This window comes from Vidua macroura, chromosome 5, assembly GCF_024509145.1.
Source record: "Vidua macroura isolate BioBank_ID:100142 chromosome 5, ASM2450914v1, whole genome shotgun sequence".
Taxonomy (NCBI): domain Eukaryota; kingdom Metazoa; phylum Chordata; class Aves; order Passeriformes; family Viduidae; genus Vidua; species Vidua macroura.
In genome coordinates, this window is record NC_071575.1 from 57,168,917 (window position 1) to 57,187,084 (window position 18,168).

Here is an 18,168-nt window from a genome sequence, read left to right on the forward strand (position 1 = left end):
CCTATTCTTTTTGTTCCCATGTCAATCCAGTAAAAGAAAATATCAATAGCTTTTCTTCTATTTCAATAAGTGTACTATTCTTTAAAAATGAGATCAAACTAATTATTTTCCTGTAGAGAATCTGACACAATATTTTCTAATTAGTGAAGTACCTGTTTTTCTGTAAACACAGTTACAAGACATAGATGTCAAGTTTTAATGTGCATGTGCAGAAACGTACATTTATGTAACTCAGAAAGACTGGTCATTTGATTATGACTGCTGGCCAAGCATTAAAAGTACTAAATCATGCAACACTTTGATGTCTCAGTGCTGGACATGTTATCAGCTGCTGGCCAAAATCTGATCAACTTTTTCTAAGCAAAATATTCAGTAAAGTAGTAAAAAACCCTTCTGTCTAATACCACCTGTCAGCTGGGCTTCAGACCAGGCCACTAGCCTGAGACAGCACCTGTGGCTCTGCTGGATGACCTCTGCATTGTAGGTAAAAGGAAGACAGTCATATCAATTCTAACAGACTTGGCACCTTTGATATAGCTGATCTCCAAATACTCCAACTTTAATCCCAAAGACGGTTGCAGACAGCAAACACTAACAGCCTGAAATTGCTCCTCCCATTTTTCTCAAACCATAAACATGGGAAAGTATCATTCATTTTCTCTACCATCTTCAGACTCTCACAGTGGTTGCACTCCTCCTTACTTTTCATCAGGATCTAGATCTGCTAAATGCAAGAAGCAGAATCCACACACAGCATTCAAGTCTACCCTGCATCAAGTATGAACACAAATACTGTAAAAATCTCCTGTTTAGAGAAAAGGTGGTGAGAACCAAATCCAGGAAGGCCAAAACAATGCGTGAAGCATGACAGAAGTGCTCACAAAAACCTTTCTCTTGAATAATTTCCATTTACAAATAGATTTGTGGCATTAAAACAGGTCATAGCTTCAAAGATACATTTTCTTCCTCATCTGTGGCTCAGATACCATGGAATCAGAAAATGTTTCCCTGGATTTCATCTGAGATTTACTGGAACTTACCAAGTATGGATTGGTCCTGGTGAACTAGTCAGCCATTTCTCCAGATCTGCACTGCATGTATGAAAGGAGGAGGGAACTGTGATTTTATGTGGAAATGAAGTTTCAAAGGAGACAAAATTCAAAAGAACCAACTAAGTAATAAAAATATCTACAAAGATTACTTCAAACTTTCAAAGACCTACACCAGTCCATGAAAATAACTCCTGTACTCATTTGCATTCCAAGAAAACAATTATGTTTGTCATTCTTCACAATGAAGTGTAAGCAACAAAAAATTTTATGATGGCATTAGCATCATTGTGATACTAATTCCCACAAGATTAATAGAATACAAATCCAATTTATTCAGATTAATTTACCTTCATTTTCTTCTTTTACACACAAAATAGAAAGACTCCTATAAATTAATTGAGCTATTTATTCTCCAAAGGAGAGAGAGGGACATGCTTGTTGGCAGTGTTTTATGAACCTGAAAGGTAATGGGGCCCATAAAACTCTTTGACACATGTTTTTGAGCTTCACATAATTAGTCTGTACCTCATACTTGAAGTGTAAAAAAAGACTAGTTTCTTTTGCCTGATCATCTACCAACCAAATTTCCTGCTCACATACGTCATAGATTTTTACTCCCTTCTCTTTAAAAAATAATATTTAAGTTCACTGAGGTAGTACATCTTTTATAAAAGGCAAAAATAGCAGTTGCGTTATGTCTATCCTGTAAAATCAGACACCACAACCACTCTTTTTCAATGTTATTGAAAACATATGAAGAAAATGAAGTCAAGTTTAGAAACATGTTACTGTACAATCAATATTCTTCATGGAAAATTGAGATTAATCTTCTTGAATTAATTGAGATTCTTCTGTTCTTCACAGAAGAGTGTCTGGGCATTAGAACAGGCTGCCCAGAGAGGTGGTGGAGTCACCCTCCCTGGAGATATTTAATAAAACTCTGGACATGGCACTTACGGCCAAGGTCTAGTTGGCCAGGTGGTGTAAGGTCATAAGTTGGACTGGATGATCTCAAAATTCTTTTCCAACCTTAATAATTCTATAATTCTGTGTGAACTTACATAGACCTGTTTTTTTTCATCTGTATAGAATCTAGTCAGGCAATGGGGAAGAAAATCTACTATAAAATTTGGCTTATGCTGTGTGTACATGGACTCTACTTGGTACAGATAGAAATGGGGCAATGGGAAAGAAAATCTACTATAAAATGAGGCTTATGCTGTGTGTACATGGACTCAGTACAGATAGAATCACTCTCCAAAATAGCTGTAGGAACAAAAGATACTAATTTCTGGTATTCGTATAAGTTTCACATTTAGATGAAAATTTTTTAAATGTGATATAGAAACTAAAATGAACAGAGAACTAAAGCACATTTAAAGTAATACCTCAAAGCTACCTTTAGAAACCTAGCTTTTTTCAAAATAAGCTGTATACTTAATTTCAACAGAGTAAGTGATATAAAATAATATGTATCTTGATATTATCTGCATGTGTTTCTTATGTGGAAGCTCTTCTTCCTTTGTTTATTCTACTGGCTCTGACACCACTGCAAATTTCCAATGTGTTGTTTCAATATTAGTCATCTTAAATCCAAGTAAAGTCTTCTCTTTTCACCATTAGTACTCTTTCATCATCTGCAATTGATTTAAAGAAAGGCTTTTCAACTGTTTACATAAAATAAATCATTCCTAATCTTGTGTACTTAAAACTTGCTCAAATTCCTTGTTTTTAGGAAATAAACATTGTGGTATTTTTCCTGGAATAATATAAACTGTTAATATATGTCGGTATTAAATGTATCAAAAAACATGCATTCTGTCTGAGAACAGTCCCAGCAAGAACTACTTTCAATGCGAGAGAAAATACACTTTTATGGTTATCACTATTGTGTTTTATAGATGCAAGCACTGCAACATTTCATGAGTCTTGCGGCCAAGATTCCTGTTAAGTGTACACAGCAAGTAAATGAATTTGCCAATACACATTCTGTAAGATCTTGATTTTCCTGTCTCTCAGCTAAAATACTACAAAAGGTAGGAATGAACATTTTGACAGATTGTAACCACTTTAATTCCTGCACTACAACAGTTCTCGCATTGAGCAAGGAGGTAGAAGTGTATGCTCTCAGCAGGCACAGCTTCCTGACTAGCAGCAATGCTTCAGACTCAGGTGCCTGTGGGAAAGACCAAGAGAGACACATTTCTTTCCAATGAAGCAAAACTAAAGTGGATGATCCAGAGTATCAAATGGTCTTCTCATATGTGTATCCCTCTGCTTATTTTGTTTTTATCTGAACTGCGAAAGTCTGTCAGCAAAAATATGTTGAAGTGAATAGGAGACCAAGACAGGAGGAGAAAAAAAAGAGATATCCATATGATAAGGGAGACGTAGGTAAGAGGAAAAGCAACCAACACACAGATAAGCCTCAGTGTGGATTCAGAAGCTTTCATTATTTAATGACAGAATTTTCTCTGACAGTTCTCTATTACATGTACCTGATTTAATTCAAAACTTTACTCCTCCATTATTTCTTTAAATGTGTATTTTTTCCTTCTAAATAAAGTTAAATTAAAAATTGAAATAGAAGCAATAACGCCCAACTCATGGCATTATCTCTGATCTTCCATGTAAGAAAAAAAAGTGCAGATTTAGAGATGTATGGAAAAAATGCTACATTTTGATCACTTAAGTTCAGCTACAGTGTTACACTGTTACATTAAATATGTGAATTTATAGTAATATAGACTGAGAAGAGTAAATTAGAGCAAAGTAAGAACACAAAATTGGTCAAAATCATACTTCAGAAATGTTGCTATTTGACTTTACAGAAGAGCTCTGTAATTCTCATTCCACATGCTTTATGTCACCATCACCTTCAAACAAAGACCAAAACCAACTAGCTATGATTTAAGTTCTAGCTTTCTGACACCCACCTTTAAGACAGTTGTTTCTGTTCCTGGAAAAAATGGATACTATTTGGCTAAACCATAGGTGTCTTTTGTCACATGAAACATATAGGAACTCAGTAATATTGACAGCCATCTGAAATTCAGGGGCTCTTGTCATGACAACTGATACATAACCATCACATCTACCAGGGATCTCCAGAATCCTGGCAACCTAAAAGGCTTGTTCAAAGTACATGCACTGAAACTGAACGCATATTTTTTCCTCAGTACTTCAGTACCAAGCTTCTGTGCATAATCATATCTGTTGCTTAATATACTTCCAAAATAATTGAAAACAGCAGAAGAAAACTTAAACTAAATTCTAACAAGGTACTTAGACTCAAGACTACAGTATGCTGTATCACAGACTTTATAATTGGGCTCAGAGAACCTGATGTAGAAAAAAAAAAAAACCAACATAAAAAAACTCAATTCTCAAATCACTGCAGATCTAGCAGTTGGGAGAAAAATTCTCTACACATATATCAAGTTAATTTGTCTGAGAAGTCACTGACAAACTGTGATTCACATAGCAGTACCTGTCATGCCAACTAACAGAAAAGCACTTCAGAAAGTGGCAAGACAAACAGTAGGGGCAATTCACCTGACCTTAGATAAGAAAAATAAGGAAGCAAAACTGAAAAATATGAAAGATAGAAAACTAATGTTGGAACTCAATGCCAACACTGAACACTAAATTCAAAAAGAAGCCCTCAGGAAGGAAATGTTTATCATTTATTATAAACAGTGAAAGGAATTGGGAACGTGCTCTAATTAGATAATGTAGGAGATGTTTTCTTGTGTTCTTTGATGAAGACAAAAAAAAAAAAACCAAAACCCTATAATTTCCAGGAAATTTACTAAGAAAACTAGACAGGTGCATTATTTGATATTTGTGTCAATGCCTAAATTAAAATACTACAGGAAAAGATTAGTTTCACTCTGTGAAGTTGAGGATTCTAAAGCACATCCTTTTCCTCTATAAAGAGATTAATTATTAGAGAAAACAATAGACAGTGATTCTTAATACTACCTATTGTCAGTACAATGTCAATCCTATAAAGCCAGTATAATATTTATGCCAAAGAATATTCCAATGTGTACCTACAATATGCCAATGTATACCTACATTGCCATCAAATGTCAGGGCTAATTTTTAGCAGTAGCTGGGAGGGGGCATGCCTAGGACAGAGAGATTATTCCATATCACCTGAGGTCCTTGCCAGGTGAAGGGGAAAGCACTCTCACTTCTGGGGAGAAGGGGTTCCTTCTGGTCAAGAAAACATGGCAGGGGAACTGTCAGGTCTTGTTTATTCTCATAGAGTCCACAGTGAACATTTTTGCACGTGAATCACTCTCTTTCGCATACTTTTATTATCATTGTTACTTTTATTATCATTGTCACTGTTCACTTCTTATATCATTTCTGTTTCCAGTAAATTGTTCTTCTCTCAACCCATAATGTCTTGTGCCTTCAACACAAGGTGGGGTGGAGGGGGAACAGCATTTGGGGTCTTTTAGTGAGAGTACTAAATTGGAGAATACCATTTCTAAACCATGACGAGTAAGGCATTCCACATTTGTAGGAAGGATTAAGGTAGAAATCTCTAGTTACACAGGCAGTACAAACAGAACTGAACAGCTTTAAGACAAAGAATTCATGAAGATATATTTACTGTGAAAAAAGGTGAAAAGCAATATATTCTTTGAACAAAAACATATTTATAAAACAATGAGCTACAGAAGGCAACAAATCTCTCCAGATGAAAAGAACTGTAGAAATAGCACTTACACTGAAGAATGGAGAACTGGAGGAACATCTCGGGTCATAAAGCCCAATATCCTCTCAAAAATAACCACATAACATTTTTCATACTAAGCTTTTATTTTCTTCATATCTGCTTTTATATTCAGGGTAAGCATTTCAGGTCTTCTTTGCCCCTGCAGCTTCTTATAAACGTGTACAAATTGTTCACCTTTAAACCTTCTCTTACCTAAGTCAGTAGTAGATAAAGGTGTTTCAAATGTTTTACCCACACTATAAAAGTTTGCATGGTGAAAATGTGTTCAATATTGTTTCATACGGAAGAGGCTTAAAAAAGAGAAAAAAAGAATGGTAAAGCTAATAGCCTTTGGTACACACTGAAGTTCACATAGGTTCCAGCTTCTGGGGGAAGACAGTATTTTTAGAGTCTCCAGAATGTGACAATACTGGCAAAGAAACTGGAGAACTTGCAGTAAGACAAAATATTGCAAAAAATATTTGGGATTAAAACTGTTTGCAAAGATGTCTTCAGAAAATCCCAGTAATTTATGCCAACTACATTCCTCAAATTGTACAAATCCTTTGCTGCATTAATTCAATACCTTGACCTAGAGTCTTAATCAATCTGTATCACAAGCCCATTTTTCTGTGTTTTCCTTTCCTATAGAAATACTGAACCAGTTACTTGGCATTAAACATGTTAATATTAAATGTGGGCCTTGGAAATGGGAAAAGCAACATCCTAAAGATGCTGTAATGATGGACTGGATGAATATGATAACATATATGTTAAAATCTTAGCAAGTTGTCTATCTGCCAACAAAAACAAGCACTCCTGCAGCACGATTTACATCAAACTCTAATCTTTACCATGTATCTTAAAAAGGTCACATGAACTGCACTGTGAAAATGTATAAACATTTTTTTTCACTGACTTTAAAATGAGATTATAGTAAATATAGATGATTACACTGCAGAAATCTAAAGTAAGCAAAGATCCGTCCTGTTCAGATGAAATTATTTGTCAGCTGTTTCTTTTAATCGATAAGGATCTGACTTTCAGAACATATATATATGGGTTTGGTGGTTTTGTTTGTTTGCTTTCCAGCTGGAGCTGATAACTTAAAATGAAAATATCTGTGAAAGTTCTTTAAAATGATATCTTAGAAGAATCATTATTCCAGATAATATGCTCTGCAAGCACATGTTAGGTCACATGCTTTAGAGCAGGCAATTTCATCAAAATTATTACCTTTCAAATCAAATATCAAATTTTAAAGCCTCTTATTTTTATTTTAAATATTGATATGTTTTTTAATGAGCACATATATGCACATAACCATATATACTCTCACCCTAGAATGAATGTTCAATAGAGCATTACTGACAAGTAGATACTTAGAAAGCTCTGTAAAACCTTTCTGATATTTTTGCAACAAAATTATTTTCAATAATAATTCAGATTACTATATTAGTTCAATTCAGGAAAGAATTTTCTATTTTTTATGATTCAAGCTGATAAAGAGAACTACATTGGAATTTGTTCAGTATACAAAGTAAATAATAGAAACAGACACATTTCTTTTAGGTTGCACACAAGAAAAGTGTCTACCCAAGGTCTAATTAAGTAGAAGGGTCATTTTGGCTCAAAATACAAGAAACTAGTGAACCCCTTCAGTAATGCAAGAGAATGCTATCAGTAACAGGTAAACTCTCAATATCTGTTATACTTGTTTTTGTTTAATTTAAAGCAAGAGGAAAAAATGTCATAGACTGGTTTGGGTTGGAAAGGACCCTTTAAGATTATCTAGTTCCAACTCCCGCTACCATGGGCAGAAGCACCTTCCACTAGACCAGGTTGCTCAAAGCCCCAACCAGCCCGATCTTCAACACTTCTAGAGACTGGGCATCCACAGCTTCTCTGGGCAACCTGTGCCAGTGCCTCATCACCTTCACAGTCAAAGACTTCTTATGTCCCATGTGAATCTACTCTCTTTCAGTTTAAATTATTGCTCTTTGTCCTGTCGCTACAGGCTCTGGTAAAACATCTCTTTCCATCTTTCTCAAGTATTCTCAAGCCTTCTTGATATACTGCAAGGCTGTAACTAAGGAATTCCCTAAGCTTTCTCTTCTCCAGGCTGAATAACTCTACCACTCTCTATTGGTCTTCATAGGCTTCAGCCCCCTGATCACTTCTGTGTGCTTCCTCCGGGTCTGCCAGAAGAAGTGCCAGAAGCCACTGTTCCCACAGCATTTCAACATTTTTGCATTCAACTGAACCATTTATTGAACAGCACAACTGCTTAGCTTAAACCCATCTCTGTCATCTGGCTAAGATGTTCTGCCAAAGTTTGCACTGGTCTAGTTCAATGGAAAAATTAAATATCCACTAAAAGGAATATTGACAGCTGAAAGCCTGAAGAGTGATAGAGGTATCCAGGGTTAAAGGTATCTCTATTCGTCAGTTTATCATCTCTTAGAACACATTTGTCAAGATCAGCATTATAAGATAATCAGAAAAAAAAAAAAAGAGTTCCAAGAGCAAAGGTCAAAGCCACCATAAATTATACTAGGACTAGCAAGAACTCAGAAAGAATTCCCATGCACTTTTTGTTAGACTTCATTTCATATGTAGCTATTTTTTTTCCATATGTAGTGATTTCTCCTTTCTGTAAGAATTAAGGACCCTTCTCTCAGATGACACATAACAGAAACATCAGGTTCTAAAGCTATGCTTAAAATTGGTCAGTACAATTCTCCCCTACAATGGATGAAAAAACAGGAATTAACCCAATAAATAAAACTTGCAATCTGAAATATTTCCAATCTTGTAGGCATTCTGCTCTGTGCTTTTAGTCTGGGCTGTTTCTGGTACAGAAAAATACAAACAGGACACATCTGTTAACTATGTTCTGGAATTAACCTCCACACAAAACAAAAACAGAGGCAGTCCCACTACCAGACCTTCCAAACACTAGAATGAACAATGGGGTCATAGCATAAATTGTTACTGTCAGTTGCAGGCAAAGGCAGAAGGATATGTTTTTATGTAAGGTATGTGATCCTAAAAACATTGTAAGATCCCGCCCTGTTAAAACACTTTCCTGTTGGAAGAGCAGGATATAACAGTGGAGGAGGATTCTTGAAGCTAAGGGTCAGATAAAGGCATGAGTTAACTCAGGTTGCAAGAGAATGAGGCAGCCCAGGAGTGGGACCTTTTATTCAGCCATTTAATGATAGGAGAAGGGGCAATATTTCAAAGCATTAGTAGCTTCAAATTGAAAGAGGGGAGGTTTAGATTAGATATTAGAAGTTCATTCTATTCATTCTAATGTGAGTGCATTGAGGAACTGGAACAGGTTGCTCAGAAAAGTTCTCATCCCTGGAACTGCTCAACATCAGGCTGAATGGGGCTCTGAGCAACTTGGTCGAGAGGAAGGTGGCCCTGACCATGGCAGGGGGTTTGGGACTAGCTGACCATTAAAGGTCCTTTCCATCACATAACATTCCACGATTTTATCAGGCAGAAATATACAAAATAAACAAACATATATAAACAAATTAAAAACCCATCAGAACTATAAATGTCACACCAACCTACAGCCTTGAAAGGCACTATAACAAGAAAAATTTAAGGTCTCTCTACATATAGTTTCTATTTTGTCCAACAACAAGATACATATTGGCAAAATAAATAACACTTTCTTCTAGAGAAGCAACTTCCTTATTGCTGTACTGCTCCACAGGCAACAAAGAGAAGTGTTAGGACCTGCAAAAGCACAGATGATATTCAGTAACTGGATGCTACTCAGGAGAAAACCAGAGGGGTTGTTGCTCAGAGACCCTTTTAAAAAATAGTCATACTCCTCACTTCAGTTAGATGATTTCCTCTTATCTGAGAGCAATCAAGTGTTTGAAGAAGCAGTCCATTCAGAGATCAAAATAATACACAGGCCACACAGTTTGGAAGAGATCCAAAGATCATCACATAAATGCAAAACCCTCTACCATTTTACTTGTTATTCATGAACAGTCCTTTTTTGAAAAACATGCACAAATTCTTTGAAATAAACCTCCATACCAAAAATATTGGAAAACATAATCTAAATACGGTTCATATATTTTCAAATAGTCGCCACATAACATTTTCCTATTTGTAGGGCTAACATAAAAGCATGAAGAGATGACTTTCAAAACATTGACAATAAGCAAATTTGCCAACCATCTGTCCAAAAAGCAGTCTAACTTAGACTTAAACACAGAGAAAAAAAAAATAAAAAATAGATTCCCAGCCCAGCAGTGGAACAACACACCTGATCAAACATGAGATCAAGCATGGAAACATTATAGTTTGATTTTAGCAACAAAGAATATGCAGACCAGGAAGATTGTGGCTAATCAAACCTGCCTGGATTTGCCTATATATCTAAAACTTCCATATGAAGCTCAGTATCCAAGTGCATTTTTGAGTTATTGACAACATTCCATGTACACCTCTAATAAATAATATTTGACATGCCAGATGCTGGACTAGCTGTCAATGTGGGTTTTTTTCATGTAATAGCCTTATGGCTAGAGCACTCTCTAAGAAAGCAATAAACACTTTAAAAACTGAGATATTTCATGCCATCCTCTTCTAGCAGAGAAGAATGAGTGGGCAAATACCCACCCCTAAGGGCTAGGCTCAGTGAAGGTCTTTCTACTACTTCGTCAGTGGCACCAGTAAGGAAAGACCAAAAGATTAACGGGACCCCAGTAAAAGAAAATCTAATCCAGCTCATGCTTACACCCTTAGCTGGAGCAGCAGAGCTCTACTCCATGGCCCCAGTACTGTTTTCATAGTATATGGTAATGTTATGTGTATATGGGATAATTCGTGCATATAAAAATGTTAGATGTATCTTATACATATATTGGTAAGAAACACCCTGATAAAAGATTTTTAAGCGCACAAGTCAGTGTCAGGGATTGCATCACAGTGTCGAAAACACCTGGACAAGAGGAAGGAGAACCTCATTTACAAACGAATTAACATAGCCGGCCCAGAGATGGGTCATTCCCCAAGGTGGTTCGAGGAACTCCCGGACGATGAATATGCAATAAATATCTGAGATTGAGATAGCCGGAGCCATCACTGAGATACATCTCAACATCGGACCCCAGGAACATGATCATGGATGTTCATCACTCCCCGGACATGGTTTTGTTCAGCTGGTCGCAGAGAAAGAACTCCACATGAATATGTGCAGTCCTGAAAGGAAGAAAAGGGACTCTGCCTCGGGCAGGAAAAATCGTATAGAAACTGCTCGGGTAGGACAGTCGTCGTGAAACATAGGGGACCCTCTGCTGTAGCGGTCAGACCTGTGTCTCACCCAGCATCGATACCCGGGCTCGGCATTGACCTTTTTTGACTGGATTGTAGCTTTCTGGGACCGAATTTCAGTCGCATAATAAAAATCTATTTTTATAAAATATTAAATTTAGCTCAATTAATTTTTACTTATAACAGTAAGAAAAAATAGTACATTACATAAAGAGCACAAAAAAAACTGTCAAAGAGGTCTCAATCTCTGTCCTGTCAATCCTGCTGAAAGATATAGAATACTTCTCTACCACATATTTAATTGAAAATATCCATTTTCTTCTAGTTTCTCCGCCCTACCTACTTCCCATTATCCATCCACATCAGTGGTTATACTTGCAATGGAAGTATGAATTGCCAGAATTCAAACACATTTGAGAAATTGTAATGGTGCTTACTTAGCCTTTGACTTACTTAGCCAAATTCAATATTCAAAGCAGTAAGAAGACATTTCTTGTGTTGATGCCAAGGACTTCTATGTAATACATCATCTGGACAGGATACAGCACAACTGGTGAGACAATCTCAGTGTCGATTTGGTACTCACATTGACAGCTAGTATGTTGTAGAAGCCATCAAGTTCTAAGCACTGGTTTTATCACAAAAATTGAGTCTGCTTCAAAAGGAGCAACTGGGACAGTACATAAAGAAACAGAATTTTAATATTTTATTTTTTCCTATTTAATGTCATAAAGGCATTATTTTTCCTTTCTATATACAAATTAGACGGAAAAAAAGTTTGACTTACGACAGTTGCTCTCTATGTCACATCCTGCAGAGTCTGGGAAAAATACATACAGAGTGATTCTTGCAGAAAATATAATAAAGCTGCAGATCAAGTAAACAGATTTTTTAAAAATCTGTGGCTTTCAGTTTTGAAAACAGAAGGGTCCTGAATGATAACAAACCAATAACAGGAGCTGTAGGCTTTCATTCAGAGCTAAATGGGCAGTGACCATTTACCATCTAACAGCTGTTTGGTAGCCTATGCATGATGACATAGTAGCCCCTGTTGTAGAAGTGGCCAGATGACAGTCACAGTTAATTGCCATTCCTGCTGTCAGTCTCAAAAAAGGAAACAATAAGACCTGGAGACCATAGTAGCCCATGTCTTTTAGATAGAAAGCAACTCTAGAACAGGACAATGAAAAGGTATTTCTTAAATGAGCCGTGTCTACACAATATGTAGAAGGATCTCAATTTAATAAAGGTTAATATAATATAGCTAATATAGTATTTTTCATGGTTTAACTCCATCCAGGAACCCAGCCCCAGGTAGCTGCTCACTCACTCCCCATAAGCAAGACTGGGGAAAGAATCAGAAAGGTAAAAGCTAGAAAATGCATGGCTTGAGAGAAAGACAGTTTAATAGGGAAAGCAAAAGTCATGCACACAGGCAAAGCAAAACAAGAAATTAATTCATCCCTTCCCATGGGCAAGCAGGTATTCAGCTATCTCCAGGAAAGCAGGGCTGGGCTCCATCACGTATAACAATGACTTAAAAGATGAACACCATCACTCCAAACCTCCCCTCCTTCTACCCCTCGTTTCGTATACTGAGCATGATGGCACATGGTCTGGAATATCCCTTTGGTCAGTAGGGGTCACCTGCCCTGACTGTGTCTCCTCCTAACCTGCCATGTACCTGCAGTTTCCTCACCAGTGTGGCAATAAGGAAAGCAGAAAAGGCCTTGGCTCTGTGTAAGCCCTGCTCAGCAACAGCAAAATTATCTCTGTATTATGTTAGGGGAAATACTTTGCATTCTGGATTTTTAGATTCTTTTTTCCTTAGTAAGCATAAATGCTGGTTTTCATACTGCTCTCTTCCATGCACTGTACTCAAAGCAGGGAGGTCAGTGTTCCAAGTACCATTCTGTTTAGGTAGCTCCTTTCAAAAAAACCCATTTACTCACCCTCAGAAGTATTACCTTAACGGAACACTAGAGCACGGGGCTCTAGTGTTCAACTCCTTAGGCTTAGAAAACAGTATAAAAAAGAAAAAGTAAAAGCTTGAAAGGAAAAGTAACAGCCATAACTTTGCTAAAAGCTGATTCCTATATTGCTTAAAAAGTTGCCATTTACACATAAAAAGCTTTTCAATATTTACATCAAAGTCAACTGAATAAATGCACTAAAAAGTAGCTCCAGATCAAAACTACATCATTTAGATTCCTGATGTAGCAGGCAGCTGTGATACTACATAGAACTTCCTTAATTTGACAAAACTTTCCAGCATGAACAGAAATGCATACTCCAGTTATAAAGAAAAAAAAAAAAAACAAAAAAAACCACAACAACAAACCTATTCATTTTACCTTTAAAAGAATAGAAGACACAACGTGAGGTATTCACTGTAGGTACTTCCCTCTGGTTTACTACTGTTTATTAAGCAAGTATGCAAGATACATGTCTGGAATCAAAAACAACTCTTTTAATTCTGAATTGCCATGAAGGTGGCCACCCTCTACCAGGAGAGCCTTCTGAGGCTGTTTTTGCAATTAATGATGCTTCTGCTTAGTAAAATAACTCCTTCTTGGTCACACCAAGGACCATAAACAGCCTATTTCTACTACTTTGGTTTTGTCTTCCCCTGTTGACAGCCTATCAAATCAGACCATTTTCCTTCAGATGGAGAATATTACATTATATTTATCACTATAGCAACTAACCTAATTGATTTGATGCAGGTTTCTCTTCCACCATAGGATGGAGCCATTATCCCTAAGTATAATCTAAACACTTAAGAAAGAAGAAATTGTCAGTTTATCATTTTACCACATCAGTAGGAATATAATTGGGCTTCATATTCTAAAGGATAAATGAAAGTCTAATGGGTTGTACATGTACATCCGGAACATTCTTTATAAATATGTTTATCTGTCAAGTGGAACTTAAAGTATGGTGTTTACTGGCTGCTCCCAGTAATAGGGATGACTATTGTACAACAAATATACTTCCAGAAACTAAGATTCATGAAGTAATTAAAAGGAGAAGCAATGTTCAAATAATTGATTCAGAAATAAGCTTTGTCAGACTAACAGATTAAAAATGGAAATAGGCAAGATACATCAAAAATTGTATTTACAGTGTTATTAAGAAAGGAAAAATGGAAAAGTTCTTTTCCAGATTTTGTTTTGGAGGCTGCAGGGTGTTTTCATTAGAATGATACAATGAGATAATAAAATATTAGGTTCCTGAAATTAGTTTGATAATATATTCACCTTTACTGTTATACATCCATATACCTGGCAATAAGGTGTGGGGGAAAATAGAGACCACCTTACATAGTCAAAATATTTCCTTTTACTTCCTATGAAATATGGCAATCCTGTTATTTTAAAAGTATTTTTAAAAGTTATCACGTACCCTCCAACACCCAAATTTGCTTTTCTTCAAAAACAGGCATCAGACAAAAAAAACCCTGATTAAACTCTAGCTGATTTTTAAGAGAATTTATAACATCTTAAGTGCTGCTTTACCTAGAAATATTGCTTTTTAACAGAGCATAAACCAATTTTTTCAATGTCTCAAATACTACCACTAGAGAAAATGTTCATGATGCTTCATTAACATTTGGAATTGCAATTGTCAAATCAGTGAAGTATTACATAAATGGTGGAGTGTTTTGACACTGCATATTTTAAGCAGCATGGTGCTTTTCAGTGGTATATGAAATGAAGAGCGTACTGCATATTTGAGGAACACTGTCTACACTGGTTGAAAGAAATAATTAGAAACTGATCTTTAAGCACACTAGAAAATGTCTTCAGATTATCAGCCAACATTTGCATTTTTCATCAGTAAACAATGCAAAAAATAAACAATGAAACAATTATGCTCAATTCAAACAATATGTAACAATTCAAATGGATGACTACGTTCCTTAGAATAAAACATTGTCAAAATTCTCATCTCTGAAAATAAGTAATTTTTAAAGTGTCAGAGTTCATGGTTGACTCTTTTTGAGGCCATGCTGATTGAAAATATATGCACAGAAGATCTCATATCTTCTCATAAGAAGCCTGTGATGCTTTGGACACTTCTAACACAAACTTAACAAAATATTTCCTGTCACTAATACTAAACTGAATTTCTTTGCACTTGAATTATTCATTCTGTAATATACACTCCCATGATACAATAAATTATTTTATAAGTCACTATGTTGTTTAGTATATCCTCTACATTATCACATTGAATATAACATTATGTAAAAAATTATATTATTTAAAGTGCATCCTCTTTACTATGATTTTATAGTGAGAAGTGTAATGCAAAATGTGCTAAATTGCAAAGAAAAACCCAAAATATGTTATTCTTTTTGGCATAATTCACTTTCAGTGTCATCAGTATAAAGGACCCCTGTAATATGCAAAACAGAAGTGAATTAAAGGTTCTCCTAACCAATTACAATCTTGTTTCAAAAAAAAACCCAGAACACATACATAGAAAAATGGTCAGTGTAATATAGTTGGAGGAAATGGAATAGAGGGTTAAGAAATGCAGCAGGTATGCTCCTGCAAACCAGCATCTATTTCCTATTCATCATAGCCTACACCTATTACAGCTCAACAAGGCAAGCCTTGTACAAAATCTTTTATGCTACAGCTAATGAAAACAATATGCACCATGGGTAAATTACAGACCCCATTCAGCTCAGGGTGGGAAAACACAGTGTAGATTCATTTTGGCAAAGCTGTGTGGGTCCTTCCTGATAGATTGCGTTTCCTTTTTTTTTTTTTTTTTTTTTTTATTATAGCATAAAAACTGCTTTTTCTATTCTCTTTGCAAGTTTCCTACTCTGGTGCTATAGACTTACTTGCATTCCCTAACTTGAGGTGTGGGCATTAACTCCACTTTAGATTATATAACTGCTTGAAAATGATTCTTGCTGAAAGTAAAGCAAACAAAAACGACCAAAAACAAACAAAAAAAAAGCAGGAAAAAACAAAGACTTTTAAAAGTATTTATAGTCCAAGTACTTGATTCTTACAGATACCTTATCTGCAACACTTTAATTAATGGAAAAATCTATCAAGCCTGAAAAAAGAATATAAAAACTCTACTAATAACCTGAGATGCAGCTCTAAAACTGGCAACATGGACTTTCTAAACTGGTGAGGATATGCCAAGATTTGCTCTTATGGAATTTCAGAGGATCACATATGATCCCAGGGATGTTAAGACATCTGTCACTTGATGAAGTATGTGCTTCCTAAAAGAATTAACATAAGCAAACCAGCTCCACTTCATGGAAGGTGGACAGAGTTAGGAGAGCATGTATGTGGAGGGAACAGCCTCAGAGGAATCTGGTTTAATCTGACAATAAACAGTGAACAGTGGATCAGGGCTACTACTGCTAGAAAGTTTGTTTCTGAAATCCAAGAGATGTTATTGTTTGGACTGGAAATGCCACATTCACAACCTAAGGACATCTCACTCTACTGAGAAGCAGCAGTATTAAAGTGCCAGTCTACCTGCTGTGCCATAGGGGAGAGGGGAAAAATGTGCTGAGGGGCAAGTCTAAGGCACAGTACCTGTGCCTGCCAGCTTCAGAGCTTGGCCTTCGCCTGAAGTGTTACCTCACATGGGAAGGGTGTGGATTTATGCCCAGCAAAAGCACCAGGACAAACATGTACTTACTGCAGTAAGCGATTAGGAGACTAGCCAGGATCATGATAGCCCAGAAAGTTGAGGACATGCTTGGCAAGGCGCTGGCATCTTTCCTACTGCTTCTCCTGGGAGATGGAGCCATTGAAGCCACTTCCCCGGTGGGGAGGAAAGTCAGACAGTTTCACCAGCCAGCTCTCCCCTTGACTGATGGCCTTGCTCCACGTGTAATCCTCAAGGAAGGCATCTTCCAACGACTCTGCTGTTCATCATCAGCAACATGGTCCTGTTGCAGGAATCATCTTCCAGCCAGAAAGCCAAGGCGACTCTAATACAGGCGGGGCTTGGGAACAGCGGCCACAGCCAGTTTTCCTCCTGTCACTGTGGTGGGATGCACTAACATAGAGGGTTTCACTGCGGCTGGGATGCCTCGCGTGGTACTGAGCTTCAAAGATGTGCCACGAACGAGCCTCTTTATTTTTTTCTTTTCTGTTTTTAATTTGCAGAAGTTGTTCCGCTTGCCGTCCTTCCCCCTGTCTCCCCCTCCCCGGGGGCAGTCCCCGCAGGCGGAGCGCGGGCCCCGGCGGTGCTAACGCGGCGCCTCCCCCGCCCGCCCGCGGCTCTACGGCGACCCCCGCTCAGGGCACCGCCGCCCCCCAGCCCAGGCCAGCATGGCCGCGGGGGCCACCGAGGGGCGAGGGCAGCCCGGCGCCACCACCGCCCGCCCGCCCGCCGAGCAGGGCTCCGCCGGGCAGCTCCGCGCAGAGAGGGCGACCAGCGCCCCGGCCCAGCGCCCGCAGGGCGAGGACAGCCCCGTCCCCCCACGGCCTGTCCAGCCTGAGCTCCCCTCCCGACCGGTCCTGCTGCTCGACGGGGCGGAGGCGCGGGATGCGGCCGGGACACTTTAGGCGGAGGGTCAGCAGCGGGTCTCCTCCTCTCCGTGCGCCGCCCGCTCCGCTCTCAGGCTCTGCCGCTACAGCAGCACTGCCCCTTCAAGTAAAGGGAAGCGGGAGGAGGAGGAGGGGGCCGGCGGTCACGCCCACAGGTGCTCAGCGCTCCGAGCAGAGCGGTCCTTCCCCCCGCCGCTCCGCTCGTGCGTCCCCGCCGGAGAAACGCGCCCGCCCCGGGGCTCGCATCGCCTCCCGGCCCCGCGCTCTCCCCGCTCCCGTTCCACGGGCGGCGACCGCCGGTTTAGGGAGGGAGGAACGGCGGGGCGACTGTCCCTGTCCCCGCGGAGGCTGCTGCCAGCCCTGCGGGGCCGACGGTGAGAGCGGGCTGTGCGGCGGGCAGGGGCCGACGGGCGAGCCCTGTGTCTCGGCGGGGTACAGCCGGCACCGGCCCCCAGCTTCTGCCCACGGCCGCCGATGGAGAGGTGGCGCGGAGGAGAGGCCGGGCCGGGAGCGGAGCAGAGGGGAAGGGAGTGGAGGC

The 18,168-nt window shown here is 38.7% G+C and overlaps 1 protein-coding gene across 3 annotated transcripts in view; it reads right to left on the reverse strand.

The window, feature by feature from the left end:
* Positions 1-17,232, reverse strand: part of TAFA5 (TAFA chemokine like family member 5) — a 400,494-nt gene extending 383,262 nt beyond the window's left edge. For all 3 annotated transcript variants that reach the window (XM_053978647.1, XM_053978648.1, XM_053978646.1), the window contains exon 1: positions 16,774-17,232. In XM_053978647.1, the coding sequence (XP_053834622.1) occupies positions 16,774-16,885 (112 nt within the window). In that variant the 5' untranslated portion in view covers positions 16,886-17,232. The remainder of the gene's footprint in view (positions 1-16,773) is intronic.
* Positions 17,233-18,168: the final 936 nt, after the last annotated feature.